Source organism: Enhydra lutris, unplaced genomic scaffold (assembly GCF_002288905.1).
Source record: "Enhydra lutris kenyoni isolate GAN:26980312 unplaced genomic scaffold, ASM228890v2 scaffoldscaffold22, whole genome shotgun sequence".
NCBI classification, from domain to species: domain Eukaryota; kingdom Metazoa; phylum Chordata; class Mammalia; order Carnivora; family Mustelidae; genus Enhydra; species Enhydra lutris.
Genome location: NW_019154106.1, coordinates 39,500,524 through 39,523,003, shown reverse-complemented (window position 1 = coordinate 39,523,003; position 22,480 = coordinate 39,500,524). Strand labels below are relative to the sequence as shown.

Here is a 22,480-nt window from a genome sequence, read left to right as displayed (position 1 = left end):
AGTCACTGATTGATGAGAGGTGGGTTTACATGAAGCTGCTTCGAAGCTTAAGCTTCAGGACCCTTCCAAAACCCAGTATCTTACTTCATTATCATAACTTTGTATATTTTGGTGTTCTTATTTTAAGGGGAAATATCTCAATTGAGTAAGTTCCATGCCCCACAAACCTGGACCTACCTCTGGATTTGATCCTTTATGCTCAACCAGAGGCATGAAAAATCCACAAAGCAAATCCCAATCCTGGGTTGGGGATAAGGCAGCAAATACTGGTTATTATTACCCTCTCTCATGGGCTCTTGTCTTCTTCCATTTCCCTCCCATCTCTCTCCTTCCTCTGATCTCTTCCCTCCTCAGTCCTGTCTCACCTATTTTAGCTCTTCCCTTCCCACCCTCAGTCTTTCTGCAGTCTCCTCCCTTTCCCTGGGCTTGGGGGCTAGGCATGCAACCCGTGGTGGGTGCCCGAATCAAGACATCTGCTTGTGTGAGATTTCAGGTTTATACCCCGCTTGCGTTCATGGTCATTCTAGTGTTTGTACGCACACACACACTCACACACACTCATCCACAGGCTCACACTGCAGGAGCCCAGATGTTAGAATAAGAACTAGAAATGAACGTACACTGAGGCTTTCCCACTTGCCCCTGTTTTTGGAGTCCACTTCTGGAGTGTTTGTCTGTATATATTAGCTGCCTCTGACAGCATGTGGCCCAACAGTGTGACCCCAGGTGGAGGCAGAAAATTGTTTCAGAGGCCTTGCTTAATTGAACTCCGCACTGCGGCAAAAGCAGCTGGAACTCCTACCCCTTTAGCTGGGGAAGAAAAGGATGGTGGGTTGGGCGGGAGGTGGTGCGCCTGGGAGGGGAGGGGGAGATGTTGCGGAGCAGGTGAAACCTGACATTTGCCTATCTTCATCTCTGCCCATTTTTCTGTTTTTGCCTTTCTGACACCTACGTTGGCCCTCCTCTCTTCCAGAGACTTCCTCCTGTCCTGATAGCTTCTTTACCGCCCACAGCCTGTGTCACAGTGTGAGACCTACCAGGTTGCTAGAATAGGAAATAAAGTATGACTGAGGAGGCAGAAGTCAGGTGGTGACTTGGGTCCCTGGAACCTTTGTGGGGTGTCCAGGTGTCCTGAGCATTTTGAATTTATTTGAGGTGGCTTCACCCCCATCCTTTGGTGCTTAGTAGTGAGGCATTCCAGAACAAGGTACTGCCCCTAAGGGATCATCTTAGGGTGAATTTGGAGAGGTGAGCCTCAAAGGTCCATAGACTGCTGGAGCTGGAAAGTGCCTCAGGGGATAGTTATTCTGAGCCCCTCGTTTTTCAGATGGGGGCACAGAGGCTCGGAGAGAGCAAGTGGCTTGCCTGGGATTATCCAGTGGTAAAGTTTAGACCAGAACTCAAGGCTTTGGATGTCCTGTCTCTTCTCTGTCCTTCCTCTTGTTTCACACCCACATCTCCCTCCTGCCTGTTCACCTTTCCCTGGCATTGAGAGGTGGCCCCCTTAAATTAGCGGACGAGGCAGGTTCTGCCTGTAGGCTTTGGCAGAGAACGTGAGGCAGGGGCTCTGGCTGGCTTTGGGCATCGCGCAGCTCTATTTCTGGACTAGCAGACTCCAGAGGGAGAAAGGGCTGAGGAAGGCCTGTGTTGAAGGTTTGGGGGAGGGAGGGGGTTGGTTAGGGATCTGCTTGCTGGGCATTCTAGGCATGATATGGGGGAGGGGCGCTGCTTGCCAATTGAACTCTTGGTCAGGGGTTGGGGATGAAGGGACCTGTTTGCAACCAACCAACAGGTTCAGGGTTTGGGGAAAGCTGCCTGCTGGTGCGCCCTGACTGCAGAACTTGGGAAGGTGGGGTTTAGGGGTCTGTTGAAGAGGAATCTTCAGATCCGAATAGGGAGCCTGCTTGCTGGAAGGCTCTCAGTGCAGGGGTGAGGGGTGAGGGCCCTGCTTGGAGATGCATCTTCTCTTCCAGATTGGGGTCCTGCTTGCCAATGCATCCTCGGTTGGAAAATGGGGGCCTGCTTGCCGGGAAAGACCCTCAGCAGGGGGGAGGGGCGGAATGGGGCCTGCTTGCGACCGACCCCCCCCCCCCCCCCGGGGCTGTTATCCGACAATGTGCTTTTCCGCCCCCAGGAGGACGAGCAAGGGGATGAGAATAAGGCCCGAGGGAACTGGTCCAGCAAACTGGACTTCATCCTGTCCATGGTGGGGTATGCAGTGGGGCTGGGCAATGTCTGGAGGTTTCCCTACCTGGCCTTCCAGAACGGGGGAGGTACGGCTTTTCCGGTCTTTCCGCCTGCGGCGCGGCGGGGCGGGCACTTGCGGGTTGGGGAGGCGCGCAGAGCCCTGGGAGGGGGCTGGGAGGGGAGGCTCCCAGCAGCCTCCTCACGCTCCAGCCCCATCCCTAGTAGGCATCAGTGCTGAGCCAGAGGGCAGGAGGCACTGTAACTGGTTGGCACTGGATGCAGGAAGCTTTTATCAGGAGACTCAGGGGAGAGGTGGGCCTCCCTGATCCCCCACTGAACCAGCCCGCGGGACTGGGTCCCCAGCCAAGTGGGCATTGACAGAGGGGAGTTCAAACTCTAATTTAGCTGACGAATATTCTGGTAACAGCACACTTTATGTACCTAAACAGCAGTAGCTGTGTGGTCCTGGACACCAAATTAAGGACGGTTTAAGATTATAACCTGGAAATCTGAGCCTACCTGGGAGACTTTGGGAATGGGTACTTGAGTCACGCAGAATGCAGAGTGCGAGCGGAACACTCAGCGTGAGTGGAGAGAAGCCCAGGCTTGTACTCTCAAAAACCTCTCAGAAAATTTTTTTTTTTTAAATTAAAAAAAAAGTTTTTTTAAAACCCTCTCAGAAGTATCCCCACAGATACACCCTCTTGGGCACGTGCGGGGCAGATTTTGACTTTAGCCAAATTGGCAAAACCAGTTTCCGTTTCATTGGTCTTCACTGGGTGGAAGAAGCTGCTTTTGAAGGAAAACCATTTCGGAAATGGTAAAGATGCCAGTTAGGCACACGCCAGCTGCCAGTCAGCTAGAATCCCCTGTACGTCTTGTGTGCCCACCAAGGAGCAGGGACCCAGCACGTTCCAGGTCCTTTTTATTTGCCCTCGCCACCCTGAAGCCGCTTCACCAGTGGCTTGCCCGCCCCACACGCTGCCCAAACTGACAAGTTCCCATCTCGGAATAGGAATTTTAACCTAGACTCCCTCCTAGGACCAAAGAGACCCTCACCCCCGCCCCCAGGTTAGGATTTTTGTATTTTGTTTTCTCTTGGGTGGGCTCCAGATAGGAGACCGGTGCTTCCGCATGGGGTGATTAAAATAGAAAAACATGCCTTCTCCCCTCCAATTCCAAATAAGGACGCACTGACAAGTACTTAGGAGGACTGTAGACCCTTTGCAATCAGAGATGCCCTAGAAACAGAAGAACGTGTGCTGGCCACACAAACCTAGGCCCCCTAGCTGGGTTTCCACTTGGTTTTCAGCAGGAGTCCCAGCCCAGGATGCAGGAATTGGGCTGGAGAAGCTATACTAAGGTTTCCATTGACAGCAAGCAGCTGGGTACCGCAGGATGGGGCTAGGGAGGGAGTTTCAGCCGGGGGAGGCAAAACTGCTCCAGTTTTGCCCTCCACCCTGTCCCTGCCCCTGATTGCCTTTGTCTGGTCCTGGGGTTCCAGGGGGAGGCAAAACTGCTCCAGTTTTGCCCTCCACCCTGTCCCTGCCCCTGATTGCCTTTGTCTGGTCCTGGGGTTCCAGGAGCTCCTTGTGGAGCCAGGCACAAGGAGGGGGAGGCAGACTCCTCCCCACCCCCCCACCCCCCACTGCAGCTCTGGCAACCCCCTTCTGGCCCTCAGCACGGGAGAGCTCCCCTTGCCTCCTCCTTCTCAGGAACAGAAGAGAAGGATTGCATAATCCACATCTTTCTCAAAAACCCCATCAGGAGAGGCTAGAGCAGGATCCCTTGTTTTAATTTCCATCCGTTTGAGGACACTGCTGGACCTTCCCTGGCTGGAAAGGCCAGGGCAGGGGTCCTTCTGCCAGACAGGAAGTTGGAAAGAATAGACTAGAAAAAAATCAGCTTCTCTTCCCTGGAGCACAGCATTCTGGGCTCCGGCATCCCTGATGCCCAAATTGGCTCTGACCCATGCAACATTCTTCCTGGTCCAATCTTTTCAAAGATCATGGCTGTTTTCCCACAGCCTTCCCAAACAACCTACAAGAATCATTGAAGGGAAAAGAGCCCCAGAGAACCTCTCGCGGTCTGTGGAGGCCTCCCGACTGCTACTGTCCTGCTTGGGGATGGGGGGTGTTCCCGGGAATAAAGAGATGGAGTTGACAGCCCCAGGGAGCTAGATAAGACACCAAATAAATATTGTCAAGTGCTCAGTGCCTGGGGAAGTGACTGTGGGAGGACAGAGGAGGGAGGCTTCTTGGAGGAGGAAGCATTTGAGTTGACCTTGAAGGACAGAAGGGACTTTTTATGTGGGGAAGAACGTTGAGAAGTGCTGGTGGCTGTAGTGGTGGGGAGAGGGATATTCTAGCCACTTGTCTGGCAGAGCAGACCCAGGACCCACAGCCAAGAGGTGTGCTGGTAACTCGGGTTATTGCACAGAAGGGCTCTTGGAATCTACCTTAGTAGATGTTGGGTCCTCGGAGGGTAGAGATGCCCAGAAGATTTCACCAAATCTCACTCCAGTATTGAGTCAAAGGTGTGGATTTGTTGCATGCTGGAAGACCTTAATTTGGGGACATTGAAATGCTATAATAAGAAGAGAAAAGAATAAAACCCAATAGCACACAACCCCTAGTCACCCATCCAGTGGGGAATTGGAAAAAGGAATGTGTTTGCGGGGTACTCTCACATTTTGTAGAGGAGGGCGATTAAATGTCCCGGGGTGCCTTTGGTTGAGCTGGAATATCAAAAGTTTCCTGGAAAACGAGGGCGAGCCAGCTCCCACCGCAGAGGGCAAATGTGGTCCAAGATAGCCTTGGTCTCCCGGAGCTCTCACTTGCTGCTCTCTCTTCCTAAGGTGCTTTCCTCATTCCCTACCTGATGATGCTAGCTCTAGCCGGGTTACCCATCTTCTTCCTAGAAGTGTCACTGGGCCAGTTTGCCAGCCAGGGGCCAGTGTCTGTGTGGAAGGCCATCCCGGCCCTACAAGGTGAGTCTACCCTGCCTTCCCGCCTCCTCCGCCCTATCATGCTCTCTCTGGCACCACGTGGCCTCCAGGAAGGCCATCTGCTTTTGTGAACAGTAGAATTGACGGTTTCCTTTATTTGATCAATTCCACTTCTGAGACCCTCTGGAGAGTGACCTACGGTTGCCTCTGGCATTGTTCTGTTCCCAGGAGAATGCCTCAATTTCCCTGATAGAGTCTCCTCCCCTGTTCGTGTATCTGTGTGTAAAAGAGAGCCACCATCTAGCTGCCCACCCTGCGCCCAAGTGTTAGAATTCCCTAGGATCGGGATTGGAATAAATCCCTGGAAATTTTGCTTCCGCAGGCTGTGGCATTGCAATGCTGATCATCTCCGTCCTAATAGCCATATACTACAATGTGATAATTTGCTACACACTTTTCTACCTGTTTGCCTCCTTTGTGTCTGTGCTGCCCTGGGGCTCCTGCAACAACCCTTGGAACACACCAGAATGCAAAGATAAAACCAAACTTTTATTAGGTAAGTTCGGATATACCTACCTTAAGAGGCGGGCACAGAGAGTAGAACAAACAACCACATAGACTTCATTCTCACATTTATTTTTAAAATATTTTATTTATTTACTTGACAGAATGTGTGAGAGAGAGGAAGCACAAGCAGGGGGAGGGGGAGAGGGAGAGGGAGAGGGAGAAGCAGGCTCCCCGGTGAGCAGGGAGCCCTAATGGGGACCAGACCCCAGGACCCTGGGATCGTGTGACCTGAGCTGAAGGCAGACGAGATGCTTAACTAACTGAGCCACTCAGGCGCCCCTAATTCTAACATTTCAAGAGCTCATGGCTCAGAGGAGGAGTAATCAAGCTTTGTTTGCTCATGCCTAATGGGTGTTTGTTAAAAATGCAGATTAACAGGCCCACCAGAGAGTCTGTCTGATACGGCAGATTTGGGTGGGGTTGGGAAATTGGCATCTTAGCAAGGTCTGTAGGCAATTCGGTTTGCTTGCAGGGGACAAGTCGAAAGTGATGGGGTCTGAGTCATGTGATCCTGGGTCCACTCTTGACAAAATGCTGCTCAGTGCATGAGGTATCTATGAGGACAGATGTTCGACTCGAAGACCTCTGACAGAAATGTGGATAATGCAGTACCTAAAATGGGGATGTCCATCTGCCTGGGTAGACAGGGAGAGTTCCTGAAGGTCCCCTTCAGACCTGAAATCCCCTGGGACTTGAAGGCTTGTGGGGAGCTTTCTGCTTGCTGGGTCTAAGGCAAAAAAAAAAGTGAGGAGGAGCCGGGCAGACTTGTGGCCAGACCCTCCGGTCTAAATGACCTCCCTGCCCCTGACAGGATGTGGGTCTGGGTCAGGTAACTTCACTCTCTGCATCTGTACTTTTGTCTTTAGTCAAGTAGAAATAATACTATCCTTTATCCTACCCACCTCACGGGACTGGTGTCAGGCAACAAGGAACAAACGGCCTGGGAGCCCTCCTGAAATCAAGGTGCCTCGGCCGCCTTTGGTCTCCCGTCGTTTCAGTGGGCGTCAGTAAGCAAGCCGGTTCTTGTTTTCCCAGCAGCTCTATTCACCCCTGTTGTTACCTCAGTCTGCGCTGAGGTCAGACTCCCACGATGTCTAGCTGGTGGGCTCTTGGCTCCTGTGCCCTTTCAGCTAGCTCACTGCAGAGATGGGGGGTTCTTCAACCCTTCCAGTGTGTTAAGAGAGAAAGATGAATTCTTCCTTCCTACACCACCAGGGAGATGCACAAACCTACAGGCCCCAACGTACACTGGCGTGTTTTTACACATGGGCATGTACATGTACGCCGTGACCACCTCCAACTAGAGAGGTGTTTTTTCCCCCCCCCAAAGATTTTATTTATTTATTTTTGAGGGAGAGGGAGAGAGAGCACACAAGTGGGGTGGGTGAGGGAGAGGGGGAAGCAGGCTCCCTGCTGAGCAGAAAGCCCATGTGGGGCTCGATCCCAGGACCCCAAGATCACGACCCGAGCTGAAGGCAGAGGCTTAACCCACTGAGCCACCCAGGCGTGCAGAGGTTTTGAATAAGAGCTAAAACTAAACACTTGTGCCCATTCAATTCATGTTTACCCGGAAGTGCTCAGGAGTGGGGGGCGGGGATTTGTGGAGGTTCCCAGGTGTGTGGCTCACTGATGGTATGGCCGAGAGTAAGTGTCCCTTAGACTCTCTGGGCCTCAGTGTTCTTATCTGCACAGTGTCCGTGTTGATGGGTTCTTGGGTGAGGGCAGCGGTTCTCAGCCCAGGCTGCTGTGTATCAGAATCACCCGAGGAACTGACAGATCAAAACGTCACTTATGGTCCACTTCAGACCAATTAAATGGGACAGTTTGGGGATGGAGTCGAGGAATCTGTGGTTTTAAAGTTCCCCGGGGAACTAAAGAACCACCGGGTTGGAGTTTGCCCACACTCCTTCGTTAGGATGCCCCTCACCATTTTTGGACTGGAGGGTCTCACCTTCTTGCCGCAGTTTCTGCCCCCCCAGGGGTCACCTCTGCAAAGCTGCTCTCTGAGACAATGCGGCTCGGTAGCCCTTCGCAGAATCACAACTAACAATGAGCTGCTGGAATGGTTTGCTAGAGCATTTCCCAGGCTCTAGGACCTAGATGCAGAAATACCTCAAGGTCGTCTCAGAGCCTTGCTTGTCCTTCCCAGATCCTGCCTGGGAGGGAAGTGAAGTATCTGCTGAAAAAAGGCGGCTGGCTTGGTTCGGGCTCTGCGGGGAGTTTCCCTCGAGACTTCCATCAGGCACCGCATGGGACACGGTGATCAGTGTCCTGCAGTGGTCCTCCAGGAGGGAGCATAACTCAGAAACAACATTCTCGTCAGCTGATGATACCCACTGACATTTCTCTAGCACCTTAACGCTTACTGACCGTAACCACATCTTACATACTGGGTACCGTGGAAACCCTTTTACTCATGTTAAAGCCCCTGGCTTTGTGGAGTGTCCAGTCTGGCTCATAGAAACCCAGGAAACATTAAAGGCAGAGTAAGGGCATTAGCAGCTGAGCTAGTTGACTGGTACAAACCATAAAAACTATGCAAGCTCTGAGCAGAGAGGAACAATGGACATTGTTCACTCTGGCTATTCCCTGGGGGCACATGGACAGGCTGGACAGATTTTTATCTCATTCTTAGCAAGTGCTTTACATTTTTTTCTTTTTTTCTTTTTTTTTTTTTTTAAAGCAAGATGTCAATCCCCACTGTCTTTTTTTTTTTAAAGATTTATTTACTTATTTATTTATTTGACAGAGAGAGAGAGAGATCGATCACAAGTAGGCAGAGAGGCAGGCAGAGAGAGGGGGGGAAGCAGGCTCTTTGCTGAGCAGAGACCCCGATGCGGGGCTTGATCCGAGGACCCTGAGACCATGACCTGAGCCGAAGGCAGAGGCTTAACGCACTGAGCCAGCCAGGAGACCCGTTCCCCACTATCTTTGTGCAGCTACCACCCCCCACCCCCGCCCCGGTCTGTTCGTCTCTGTGCTCTCTGCACATGTCTGTGCTCTGTTTCTGGGGCCAGGCTCACCCTTGTGGATGTATTGGTCCTTCGGGGTCCTGGGCTGACTTTGGAAAGGTGATGATGGTCTGACTTGCAGAGATACTGGCACCTTTCTGGCCCCACTGCTCTGATGGACAAGTCAGGAGTTCAGACAGTGGATATTCCAGATTCTTTCCCAAATGGCCATTCTGAGAGAGGCTTGTTTAGGAAATGAGGGAAAAAAAAAAATCCCTTCCCCTGGTGCAGTGTTCCACTGTTCCACTCCAGGCTCAGCCTCTCTCTGTTGCTGCCTTACCAGGAAAGAGCGGGCCACTGGTCTCAGGAGGGAGGGATTGGCTCGCAGTTAGGACCTTCAGCCTTAGCGGGGAGGTGTCTGTCCCATGGCTGGCTCAGCCGAGCTGGGGTCCAGTCGCTCTGGAGGCCCACCTCACCCGCGAGGTGCCAGGGCCCTCTAAACCACCCAGCCCGGGCTCTGTCTCTGGGTAGAGGCTGGGCTTGCAGTGTATTTCTTAAGTTACAGGTTATAAGAGAGACTGTCTTCCTCGGGAGGACCCAACCCTTCAGGTCTCTGTAAGGGAGAATGGCTAACCCATGCCCTGACAAGGGAGACCAGTCACCGTCCTGTGAAATTTAGGAGCTGGCCGGGTCATTTAAAATGGGGACATCATAAATACCATTTCTTTTTCTGGAAGGGCTTCATTTTCATTAGCACTTTAATTCAGTGATCCTTTTTCCTCCCTTGTCTTTCGTGTGCTTTCACTTATCAATAACTGCCCCAGTAAAGAGAGGCCCATTCCACCAGCTTCCGATTTAGCGACATCCTGTTCGCGGGTCTTTGTTCCGCCTTGCGGGGCCGCAGCGTGCGGTGGGCACGGCCCGTCATTCCCCTGCCGGCCCACCTGGAGGCGCCGGGAAGCACGCTGCTGCCGCCCAGCGGTGGGAAGGGATACTGCAGGAGGCTTGCGGTGGCGGGAAGCCCGCCGCAGTGACGCAGGAATGGTGTGACCTTGCGCTGCCGCGGCGAGCAGGGATCCGGAGACATCCAGAGCCCTTATCTAGCGAAGCTGCCCTGCGTGATTCACAGTGGCAGGTCTGGAAGCAAGCGATGTGGCGTTCGCCCGCATGTTAGCGGCGTCTTCAGTCTCAGGGGATGGATGCACTTTTTGGCAGGAGGACAGGAAATCACTACCGTGCATACTTAAAAGTGATAGCGAGAGCCCTTTCCGGCCTTCACTCAGATCGCTGCTGGGGAAGCAAATGCTCCCTCTGTAAATATTTGATAGTTATTGGGCCGGAAGCCCTCTGGAACTCTGTCATTTGATTACACTAAGGAAGAAATTGTTGAATAAGAAGGTATTCTGAGGACATTCAAAGCAGTGGCTCTCCACTCCGGGGAGATTTTTCAGGAAACATTTGATCATGTTATAGGTATTTGGGGTTATCGCATCGGGATGGTGGGGTGCAGGCGGTGGCGGGTGGATGCTCCTGCCATCTAGTGGGCAGAGGCCAGCGGTGCTGTCCAGTGTCCTGCGATGCACGGGACAGCTCCCCCTGCAGGGAACTTTGGCCCCGAAGTCAGTCGCGCCGTTGAAAACCTGGTCTGAAGAACTCATCAGAGGGAAAAGATTCTTATAAGAGTGGTTTTTAACATTTTATCCGATATAGTGAGATCTTCTGGGGGAATGGGTGGGAGGCCATAGGTGACTTGTGGCTGGCCAGTGGCATTGTGGGAGAGGATGCTAAGGACTAGAGATGCCCACCCGGTAAAAAGATGTAACAACGATGACTGAGTTATGGCTAAAACCGATGGAGTCCAAGAGTGCGCTAGGCATGGTGAGAATTATTTTTTTCATCCTCGGTGTCACTTACTTTGGCTTTTGCAGCAATTTTGTGACCTAGACACAACTATTATCCAACAGGAGAGGCTTGGACAGGTAAAGGAACTCATCTAAACTCTCCGGGCAGAGGAGCCTGGGCACCCATGGACTTACCCACTTTGTTGTTCCATGGAGGGCATGCATCGGGAGCTCATGTTTCAGACCTGGGGGCCCATGTGCTCTTTTTTGGTCATAGTTCGGTCCATGATATTTAAAAGTAATTTGATCTTATTTCCAACGTTTTAAAATGGAGAGGTTTCATGTAGATATGCACATCTTCTGTGTCTTTTTCCCAGAACACCTGGAAAAGTCATGGCACGGGTTGGCTGGAACATTCTCTGGTTTGCCAGAGTCCCCACCTCCCCTTATTACCCTCTTTTATGCCTTCATCATTTGTGTCACCAGCCTGCCTTCTGACGCTGTTCGAGTCTATGATCCCTGCTCTCTGCCTCATCGCAGAGTGGCTGAGATCATGGCTCCCAGAGAGAGAATGGTGGTTTGCCTCCTGGTTTTGCTGCATGATCTTAACAAGCATGCTCTTCTCTGTGCCTTCGTTTCTTTATCTGCAGCGTAGACAGGGGCCATACCTACCTGGTAGGGATGATGGGAGGACTACATTAGTTGGTACATATAAAGCACAGTATCTGGTACGCTTCATGTAAGCGTTTGCCATTGTTGCTGTCGCTTTTCACTCCTTTGTAAAATAGTATCTTTTAGGATAAAATAGTATGTTGGTGGACTCTAGTTAAACTATCTGTCAAGTGATGAGTTTTTATAAAGCTGTCAGAGAGGCTTGTAATATGGACAGAAAGACTTCAGCTTATTCCTATTTAAAATGAACATAATAGGGACGTCTGGGTAACTTAGTTGGTTGAGCATCTGACTCTTGATTTCAGCTCAAGTCATGATCCCAGGGTTGTGAGATCGGGCCCCACCTTGGGCTCCACACTGGGTGTAGAGCCTGCTTAAGATCCTCTCTCCCTCCTCTGCCCCTGCCCCCTGCTCTCTCTCTCTAAAAAACTAAAATAAAGTATTATAGTAATATACACCTGCCAGATCTGATGAAAATCTCATGGGATAAGCATTGTTAAAGTGTCCAGAATAGTGCCTGACACGCTAAGAGCCACATGGTGGGTCCCCTTTCCCCACTCCAGCCTTGGTCAGGCTTTCTCAACCTTGACGTTCTGCACATTTTAACCAGATAATTCTATGGTGGGGGGCTGTCCTGGGCACTGGAAGATATTTGGCGGAGTCAGGGGCCTCTACCCACTAGATGCCAGTAACTCCCTGTTCCCCAGAAATGACAAATAAACATGTCTCCAGACATTGCCAAGTGTCCTCTGGGGGACAGCTTTGTCCCCGGTTGAGAAGCACGTGTGGGGTCTTGCTGGAGGCCCACAAGCACATGGCATGGCAGCTGCCTCCACTACCCCACATGAGTGTGTGGAAAGCAGATGCAGGCTGTGTCTTAAAGCACTCACTGTATGTCGACTTCAAGGTGACCTCCTTAGGAAGCCTTCTGTGGAGGTAGTCCTTCTGAAGGCTTGTTTACGTCTGATGAAATTTCAGATTGCAGATTTCAATTTTCAAAATTCAATTGCAGATTCATTTTTGCAAGCCATTTGTTTTCTATGGAGTCATAGTCATAAGGATCAGGGTTTGAATTCTGATTCTCTTCCTTATTGGCCGTGTGATTTGAGTAGAGTTATTTAGCCTCCTTGAATTTTTCCCTCACTTTTTTAAAGACTTTTTTTTTTTTTTAAGATTTACTTATTTTTACTTGAGAGAGAGAAAGAGTTGGAGGGGGGTGGGGAGAGGAAGAGGGAGAGAGAATCTCAAGCAGACTCCACGCTGAATGGGGCTCAGTCCCACGACCCTGAGATGGGGACCTGAGCTGAAATCAAGAGTCAGACACTTAACTCACTGAGCCACCAAGGTGTACCCCCCCCCCCATTTTAAAAAAAGGCGGCAATAGCACCTCTCTCTAGGCTGTTGTGAACATTAATGAGATAACACATGCAGAATGCTTGGCACAGTTCTGGCCATATAGGGAGTGCTCTGAAAACAACAGCCTTTGGTATCAGCACAAGGCACTGCTGTGGGTCCCGGGGGCTCCAGCGTGAATAACACATAATCCTTGGATTCGTCTGCACCTGGCTGTGCTCAGTTAACACTTCCCCAAAGTTACTCTCCAATATTTGGCAAGTATTTTCGGCTCTTGTTTTCCAGTTGCTAGAGAGAGATGTGCGTGTGTTTTCTGTACAGATCTCATCGTGTTTCTGCTCCATGCCCTCTTACACAGATTCCTGTGTCATCAGCGACCATCCCAAAATACAGATCAAGAACTCAACTTTCTGCATGACTGCCTATCCCAACTTGACAATGGTTAACTTCACCAGCCAGGCCAATAAGACATTTGTCAGCGGGAGTGAAGAGTATTTCAAGTAAGACTTTTTTTTTCTTAACTTTCTAAGGGAAACCCAGTGAATGAATGAATTTTCAAGCTGTCATCTAGAGGTGTGGGTGGCCCAAGGGATGGGTTGCCTCCCTCTGCACCCTCCCCACTACTTGAGTGACCCAGAAGGAAGGTTTCTTCCCTGATTGGGCTTCTGAGAGCGGATTGTTGGTCGTTGTGGTTCGGGAGAGCGGAGGTGACTGCGTGCTTCTGGGAATAGAATTGGCGGTGCTGTCACTCCCTATGTTGGTGACAGAACACTGCAAAACCTTCAGCCGATGGGGTCAAAGCAGACCTTCAGTGAACTAGGTGTTGGGTTTTTATTTTTAATTCCTCTGAACTTCAAAAGGGAAGAGAGGCAAAAAGTAAGAAAACAAGTCATTGTCGATGACTTAGTTTAAAGAAGAACTATTTTTTTTTAAACAGTTTTGTCTCACTTTTGTACTTTCTACATCCATTTTAGTCTGGTCTTTGAGGATTGAGGTTCAGGAATATGAGGAAATCCTCAGCCATTCTAGGAAGATTTCATAAAGTTTATGGATGATTTTTTAAGGTAGATAAATGTGGAAAGAGTTCATTGAAGGGTAGGTAAGGAGTGTTCTCCAGTTAAGCTTTATGTCAGGGTTATAAACTCAGACATGCCAAGGGCTTGGCAGGGAGGTTTTGAAGTATGAACAAGATGATAGAGAAGGGTGGGGACTATGGCAAACTAGAGAGCCTTGTCTGCCACGGGGGAGGGAGGCTGCTGCTGCTGAGCTCCCAATGGTCACTGTCTTGTGGGAAGTTGGGCCACTGCTGCTAGAACTTCCATTTTATTTTATTTTAATTTTCTTTTTTAAAGATTTTATTTATTTATTTGAGATAGAGAAAGAGAGAGAACAACCAGGGGAGCAGCAGAGGGAGAGGGAGAAGCAGACTTCCTGCTGAGCAAGGATCCTGATGTGGGGCTCAATCCCAGGACCATGACCTACCCCTGGCCCTGGGACCGCGACTTAATTGACTGAGTCACCCAGGTGCCCCTAGAGCTTCTGTTTTATGAGAGGTTGGAAATAAAATCCAAATTTTTATGTCTCTCCAATTTTAAATGTTAGCAAACTAATTCAGATAAAGCACTAGGGCCAAATAAAATTCACATGTCAGTGGACCCCTGGTTTGTGGCCTTCACTTAGATAGTAAGAAGTGGTCATTCCTATCCCCAGTAATTCTCCCAATTACAAGTAATTCCTATTCCAGGTTTTCTCTCCTGTATGCACGCAGAGGGTACATGGAACAGGACAAAAGGGGGAGTTAGGCTGAATGATGACATAATTCTTTGTGAACATAATGTAGTGGGTCTTGATTCACCCTTAGTAGTGGGAAGCTGAGTTTGACCTGCTGGTTAGACAAAATCTGATCACATTATCCATGTGGTTCGAATGATTCTAGGTCTGCTTTTGGTGGTCTTCTCTAATCCTCTGGGACCAGTCTTCATTTCCAAGAAGAAATGTTATTAGCCTTTGGAGAAGTCCCTTATTAAAGCATGGCATACTTGGCATGGCCTAGATGCTGTGGAATTAATTGTTGCCTAAATGGTTTGCCCATGAGGGGAGTGGGGACACGGTAGAGAGCCTTGGCACTGCTTGGGAAATGTTCCTAAGGTTTGGGGGCCCACGTCACTTCCACCCTTGGTCACTTTTACTCAATTGTTTTTTTTTTTTTTAAGATTTTATTTATTTATATATTTGAGAGAATGAAAGATAGAGCATGAGCAGGGGGAGAGGGAGAGGCAGACTCCCCACGGAACAGGGTGCCCAACCCGGGGCTCATGACTTGAGTCGACGGCAGACGTTTAGCTGACTTAACCCAGGCGGCGCACTTTCACTCCACTCTTGAGCCCTGATTGCTGCAGGGGCTGAGACAGAAAGGAGCGTGGTTGTTCTAGAACGCAAGGCTGTGCGCTGATTAACGGCCTCCCGAGTCCACACTCACTGGCAGGCTGGAGGACACCGTTGCCAGCCAGGCCAGGAGTGGTGCCACCTTCGCGTCCCTCTGCAGGTCAGAACATTCTGGGCTGACGTTTCTGCAGTCCCGTGGAGTCTGGATTCTAGCTGGCCCTTTGTTCAGGTCACAGAGAAATGCTAGGCTACAGCGTGGTGCTTGCATCCAGAATCCCGGCGCTGGTCGTTGCAGAGTTGAAAGGATTGTCTGAGTCACCGCTCTCTGTCCCCATGACTACCTCCTGTCCCCAGAAGGGCGGCCGGGCTACAAGCCACTGCCAGGGATGTGGGGGCTGCCAGGCGGGCCACGGCTTCTCGAGCAGATACACGGATGACCAGCAGCAGTGAACATTCTGTTCACATGTTCTCGGTCTTTGCATTCCTTGGGTAAGGGCCAGCCGGCCCTGCTTTTCCATTTCAGCCAGGCTTGGCCAGCGCCCAGCGCAACTGAACTAACCTACGGAGCAGCAGTTTTGGTCATTGAGCCTCATGACTCTTTTACATTTAAAATTATACAAATGCAATTGGAATGCAGTCTCTTAAAAGAGTAGAACACTACAAAAAATACACAAAAATCGTCCCTGATGGTTCAGAGTGCCTGTTAGTGGTGTGTCCTTACAGAAGGACCTCAGCCTCGGGAGTGCCTGTGGGCAGGCTGGGCCAGGACCCCCAATGCCGTTGGACTTGTCACACCTGTCCTGGGGCAGTTCCGGATGCCAATGGAGCTGACTTAACCTTGTTCGGAGGCTGCCCAGGGCCATGAGAGGCTTCCCAGCCTGTAACTGGGAACCGGGGACATCCAGCTGGCCTTTTTGCAGACAGCTGTGGGCTCGAACCCAGATCAGAGCATTCCTTACCCTGATCTCGTTAGGTCCCTAACTGGCAGGGTGAGGAGGCCGGGGGTTTATCCAAGGTTCCTGGCTTTGCTGGGAGATGACAGCCTGCAGACTGTCACCTCCCTCCCTCCTCATTCCCCTCCTTGCTCTCTCTTTCCTCTTTTTAGGTACTTTGTGCTGAAGATTTCTGCAGGGATTGAATATCCTGGGGAGATCAGGTGGCCACTGGCCTTCTGCCTCTTCCTGGCCTGGGTGATTGTGTATGCGTCCCTGGCTAAAGGAATCAAGACTTCAGGAAAAGTAAGAACTTGTATTTATCTTAAAAAAAAAAAAAAATCTCTGGGACGCCCAGGCATGGTTGTATCATGAAGCCACAAAAGAGCCCTGGCAAGAGAGTCAGGATACATGGGCGTAATTCTGACTCGGACCCTAAGTAGCTCTAGGACCTTGGGCAAGTGACTTCACTCCCATCTGGAAAATGAGATAATAACACCTTTCTTTCAGGGTTGTTTTGAGGACCAAATGAGACAAATGCACACAGAGCTCCCGAGGGATGGTGTGGGTTCTGATTCATTTCCTTCCTCTCCTCTCGGGGGCTGCCACTTGGTTCAGCAGATGGGACCCGTGTCCCATGATTCAGTCACTCTCCCTAACTCTAGAATAAGTGCTACTGGTTTTTCGCTTCTTGGTGTGGCTGCCTAGTCAGTTAGTGCTTCTGCTGAGAAGCTGGAAAAAGACCAAAATTGTAAAGTGGATTCCTTCTCATCACTCCCACCACCATGTTCTGGACGTCTCATGCCCTTTTGCAACCCCCACAGCCAAACGCTCTTCCAGTTCATGTGCCCAAAGCATGACGTGGTGACAACTCTGCCAGTGGGATTTTTGTTGAGCAAAGACTGGGCCACTCTGTCTGAGCAGTCCCTTGGCCGGCCCTTTGGAGAGATTGGAATTCCCACCCCAGGCTCAGTTCCAAAGCACAGAAGGCAAGGGGTCTGGGAAACCCCAAGACACACCGGACATTCTTGTAAGGGTCACACTGTTTCCCCTCATGTCTTTCAGGCCCAAGGAATGAGTGTGGCAGTGGTGGGCTCAGACCAGAGGCTGTGGGGTTGATTTGGTCTAGGTGTCAGGGTCTCAAGCTCTTCCCCCCACCTCCCAGGTGGGCTTCATAACCCCCCGCCAGGTGCCCAAACCTGGCACCCATCAGCACAGAGCTGAGTCTGTCCTCTCCCTGGGCCCATGGCCATGCCCATAGGTGCCTTTGGATAACAGCTCTTTCTGCTGCTCGCCCTGTAATCTGCAGCCACAGGGACTCGAGCTGTGGGCTCCAGCAGTGTGGTCGGGATTGCAAGAGGCAGAGCCTGCGCCTCAAATCACATAAGGTTGGGGGAGAAGCAGACTGGGGGTGAGGAGCTGGGTTCTAGTCCAGGGCTTCCCATGGGCTTTGCTGTGTGGGGACATCTCTACCTGGGCCATGAAGCCTGGCTTAGCTTCTGGTTTGCTCTTAGCTTATATTTGTTTCTCTGCTACAACGAAAAGCAAATTTTTCTTTATCTCTTGTGGAAGTCTTCGGCTTCCTCATTTCTAAAGTAAAGGCAGTCAGGCTGGGGGTGTCTGAGATGCTGGAGCTCTAACGTCATTCTGTCTGAACACTTGCTGGGGGAGCTGATCTTAGTTTTCCTCTCTGGCCTCAGTTTCCCCTTCTGTAAAATGAGAGCTGGGATCACATGACCCCCGAGGAGCCTGCTGGCTCTGAATAAGTGGTTAAGACTAGATTGTTTTTCTAAGGCAGCAGGAACATCAGGGAAATGTTGACATGACCCTTAGAACAATGGCCCATGTGTCCTGAGGTTCCTGAACTCCTTGCCTTCTGTGGCTTGGATCCCAGCCAAGTGCTTGCTTAGCAAGAGAGGCCAAGTATTTGCACAAAGAAAATCTCACTGTTGGGACTGTCCCTTACAACTAGAAATAGAGACAGGGCAACCTTGACCATGACTGACATGGCCAGAGAGGTCTCTAGCAGACAGGTCTCTAGCAGGATAGGCTAGCTGGGGACTGCTGGAGAGAGGTGGTAGGTAAGGAGGGAGAGCAGTGGTCCTGTTGGTGACCTGGGGAAGGATGGCCTGCTGGCTCTAGAGTTGGAGCAACCTGAGTTCAAATCCTGCCTTTATCACTTTCTCACTGTGTAACTTTGGATGAATCATTTGACCCACAGAGCCTCAGTTTCTGCATCGGTAATTGGGGGTAACAGTATGTATCACATAGGATTGTTATAGGTATTAATGAGATAGGCCACATATAATCCCCGGCATATGGTCGGTTCTTCACTAGCATTGGCTTTTCTCATTTTTGTGACGATGAACGACTGATGTAGTGGGTGGGCACCGCGCCACTCTGACATCCTGAAAGCCGCGGCTCTCGTGGGGAAACGGGGAGAGGAAGGCAGCTTTGTTGAGCACCAGGTGCCCGGCCCTGTGCTAACTGCGGCGCGTGCATCAGTTCAGTCATCTGCACAATGGCCCGCTGAGTAAGGACATTTGCTTCCATTTTATAGATGAGAAGGTGAGGTGCTTCAAGGCCCAGTAAATTGCCCGAGGCCACACAGCTTTTAAGTGGCCATGGTGGGATCTGAACCTAAGGTATTCCCCTTTAAAGCCTGGACTCTTCCCAGGCCATGACATCCTTTCCCCAGGAGGGGCTGTTAGGAAGAGATGGGCCTGCAGAACTGTGGAGTCGTTGTTTGCACAGCGGGGAGGAAAGTCCCCGCACTGGGAGCCAGCACCCTGGCCTCCCTACCCCATCTCCGCCACCACCAGCTGTCGTTGGCAGGGGGGCAAGTCCCAGGAAGCACTGGGGCCTTACTTTCCACCTCTGCAAACTCAAGGCTTAGAATGAATGTTCTCTAAGACCCTTTGAGCTTTATTAGCCCATGGTTTTTTAGGACAATGTTACAGCTCGTTCTTTCTATTGGTTTGGGAGTTAATCCCTGGTGCTAGATTTTACAGGCTTTCTTGTCTGGGAAATTTTCAGGAGCCCTGGGCTGGTAAGCTTTTCTTTTAGATCTGCTAACTTCTCATTCTGCTTCTTTGAGAAAGGTTGCCAACTAAGGATCGATGATCTTTTTTTTTTTTTTTTAATGAGGAATGCCACCAGAAATAATGAATCCCAATTTGTTATCTTGCCCTGGGGTGTGCACACATTTTTCACGCACAGAGCATTGTTTGAAAGCCACGGTGAATGCTTGGCTGAAGCTCCTGGTTCTGACGGGCTCCTTTGTAATTGAAATCCCACAAAGACTGCCAGACTGCCATTTCTCTCTCTCCCTCTCACTCTCTCTCTCTCTCTTTAAGATTTTATTTATTTATTTATTTATTTATTTAGAGAGATAGTGACAGAGAAAGCACAAGCACAGGGAGTGGCAGGCAGAGGGAGAGGGGAAGCAGACTCCCCACTGAGCAGAAAGTCCGAATGGGACTCAGTCCAGGACCCCAGGATCACCACCCAAGCCAAAGGCAGCTGCCCAACCGACCAAGCCGCCCAGGTGCCCCAGACTGCCATTTCTAAGCAAAAAAGATGTCTACCTTCTCCTGCAGCAAGATGAGCTCAGTTCCTCTTATGGGGGACCCTCAGAGACAAGAATGGCTTGTTGCTTCCTGTGAGACCTCCAGCTCCCTTCAAGCAGCTAGAATTCCAGGGGCAGGGGTGACCAGCAGACCGCCTGAAGGTCAGCTTGCGGCCTGTTTGAGCTCAGGGCCTACACTGCCTAAGCGCTATGGCACTAACAGTGCCTGGGATAGCAAGATTTCAGGAGACACTCTTTCTCAGGCTCCTGCATGCGTGTGGTCAGCTCTGAGAGTGAGTGCCTCCTTCAGTGTCACACCCTTGGTGCTGCACTGGCCGCCCCCCAGTCCCAGCTCTGCCCATCCATTTCTGATCACGTGGCCAGCAAAGTGGCCCTGCTAAGAAGAACAGAGGCTTTGGAATCGGAAAGCTTTAGGTTTGGATCTTCGCTTCAGCTGGGAGACCCTGAGTGAGATGTTTAACCTCTTGTGACATGCGTAATTGGAGTCTCACTTTTCTTCTGCAAAATGGGACTACTCACAGCTGACCCATAGAGGGAGCTCCAGAAATGGTTGTTTTCACGCAGGCTCCCCGGTAGGCAGATAACAGGTGTCTCAGCTCAGTAGACTGGTGCCATTCTGGTGGTTTTCTTCTGCCGGCCCCTGCTGCCCGGGTCACCCCTTCTTCCTTGCCTCTCCCCATCCTTACTTCCTGCAAGCCCCCAGGGTCAGGAGGTGAAGAGGATATTCCTCTGTTGTCACCTGCCCTGCTGTCTTGGTGGGGTGGGGAGGTCAGACTGGCCAGGATCTCCTCCTCCCAGTTCCATCCCACAGTGGGGAGGGCAGCCCGGGGCTGTTCTGGGGTGGTGATTTTCTTCCAAGATGTCAAATGCCTTTGGGTTTCACAGTGTGTGTGTGCTGAAGGGCTTCACTTCAGGGGAGAGGCAGGGTGGGTGGGAGGGGGAGGATGGGGGCTGCCTTTCCCCACAGCCCCTAGTAATCACATTCTCTAGGAAGGGAGGCAGGGAGCCGCAGAGACCCCCTGACCCGTGGTGGTAGCAGTGCAGAGAAGGGAGACCTGCCAGTCCCTGCTCTGTAGCCAAAAGGAAAGTCTTGACCTTGATGGTAGGTGGGGTTTAGAGGAAGAAAATAGCCCCTCCTGTTTCCTTAACTGGCAGCCTGGCGCAGTGGGGAGTCTACCCTTTCAGCTGCTGAGGCCGATCCCTGACTCCCCCCAACCCATCTTTCTCTCTCTCATTCCACATTGAATCATCAGGAAATCCTGTAGCTCTTTCAGCAAAAGCATATCCCTGTTAGAGGTGTCACTGGCCCTTGCCAGGAGTACAGCCTGGCTTCCTAACTACTGTCCCTGTGCCTCCTTTGCACCCCTGCAGTGTTACCCACCACTTCCCCTCTGTGCCACCCCGGCCCTGGAGGAGCCCAACCGGCTGAAATGTCAGATCCTGTTACCCGGCCGCCCTATGGCTGCAGCAGCTCCCTGTATCCCACAGGAAAAGCCCCCACGGTTGGACACGATCAGTCCCCTCTCCACACCCCCACGTCTCTGAGTTCCTCTCCTACCTGTGCTCCCGCCAGCCACCCTGGACTCCTTCTTGCTGTTACTATGAGTCAGGAACACTCCCTCCTTAGGGCCTTTTACTCCAGCAGTTCCCTCTGCTAGACTAGCTCTCACACCCAGTTGGGTCCCTCTTACTTCCTTCAAGTCTTGGCCGATTTCTCAATGATGCCTTCCCTGCCTGCCCATTTCAACATGGCCGTCTTCCCAACCGCCCACCCCAGCTTCCCACCCCTCTTTACCCTGCTCTGTTTTCTCTGTTTCCCAGTGCACTCATTACCCTCCAACATGCCAAATAATATGGTTAGCACCACTCCTGGCTGTCTGTCTCCCTAGTTGGAATGTCAGCTATGCAAGGGCAAGCGTCTTCATGAAGTTTACGATATGCCCAAATGCTTAATGAAATGACCCCAACAGTTCTACCTTAGTCTCGATCCTAACCTTCCCTCAGCCCACCTTTGCAAGTCCCTGACTCCATTCCAGTCCCCTGAAAACCTGTGCCTGCCAGTCCTGGCCATTCTGGAGCCCCCTGCCAGGCCCTGGGGTCTGTATATCCAGTGTGTGGTGGCATCTGTGTCTCCCTCCCAGGGGACAGGTGTTCCAGGTGCCCCAGGAGGGGAGACTGAAGCTGGGGATTTGGGAATGTGTAGCCCTGAGCCCGCAGTGCTTGCCCACCTCAAGGATCAGGGAGGGTTTGGGAGGAGCTCAGCCTCATCCCTACGAAGTTTTTGGTTGGACCTTTGGGACTCAAATGGCTTGTGAGCAGAGGGTTGCCATCGTTACAAATTCAGGGCTGGGGAATCCCGGGCAAGACTAACATGGCGCTTCTGGTGCCAGCACCCCCAGACCTGTCCCATTTTGTGTGACCTGTCCCAGGGAACTCCTCCAAGAGTCCCACGAGGAATACGCTATCATTACCGCCACTTTGCGGGTACGGACACTGAGTCTCAGAGAAGTTAAGTCATTTCCCAAGTGGCCCAGTTTGTAAGGGATGGGGCTAGGATTTGAACTCAGGCTTGCAGAATGGGATCCTGATCCCAAGCTCTTGCTTTTACCCAGATGTTTGGTAGACAGGTAAGTCTCATCCAACCACAGTCCCCAAGTTCTGCTGATGTTACTTCCCAAATGTTTCTTGACTCTGGTCCCTCCCAGGAGGGAATCCAGGAGCATCCTTCGACTGGCATTCAGGGCCTCTCACGGTGTGCCCAAGTTGTTGCAGTAGCTCCCTATTTCCCACTGAAAATGCCCATGCTCCCGGGGACCCCATCACATCCACGCCATGCCCTCCTATGGGTCATCAGACCTTTGCCCTCACATGTCTGCCTTGCCCACTTTCCTCCTCCACCTCCCACCTCCCCTTGCCTCCCTTAAGTTGTCCTTGGCTTCTAGATCTGGCTCAGCTGTCATCTCCGTGAATCTTTTAGCAAACTCCCAGGTTGGGTTGTACAATGCCCCCCTGGACTTCTTAATGTCCTGGGTGCAATGGCGTGGCCCATTAAGCAG

The 22,480-nt window shown here is 51.3% G+C and overlaps 1 protein-coding gene across 1 annotated transcript in view; it reads left to right on the top strand.

Moving 5' to 3' along the window:
• Nucleotides 1–22,480, top strand: part of LOC111149935 (solute carrier family 6 member 5) — a 50,418-nt gene that overhangs the window by 1,523 nt on the left and 26,415 nt on the right. Inside the window, exons 3-7 of the mRNA XM_022507211.1 lie at nucleotides 2,135–2,273; nucleotides 5,045–5,176; nucleotides 5,517–5,690; nucleotides 12,877–13,018; nucleotides 16,009–16,141. Of these exons, the coding sequence (XP_022362919.1) occupies nucleotides 2,135–2,273; nucleotides 5,045–5,176; nucleotides 5,517–5,690; nucleotides 12,877–13,018; nucleotides 16,009–16,141 (720 nt within the window). The remainder of the gene's footprint in view (nucleotides 1–2,134; nucleotides 2,274–5,044; nucleotides 5,177–5,516; nucleotides 5,691–12,876; nucleotides 13,019–16,008; nucleotides 16,142–22,480) is intronic.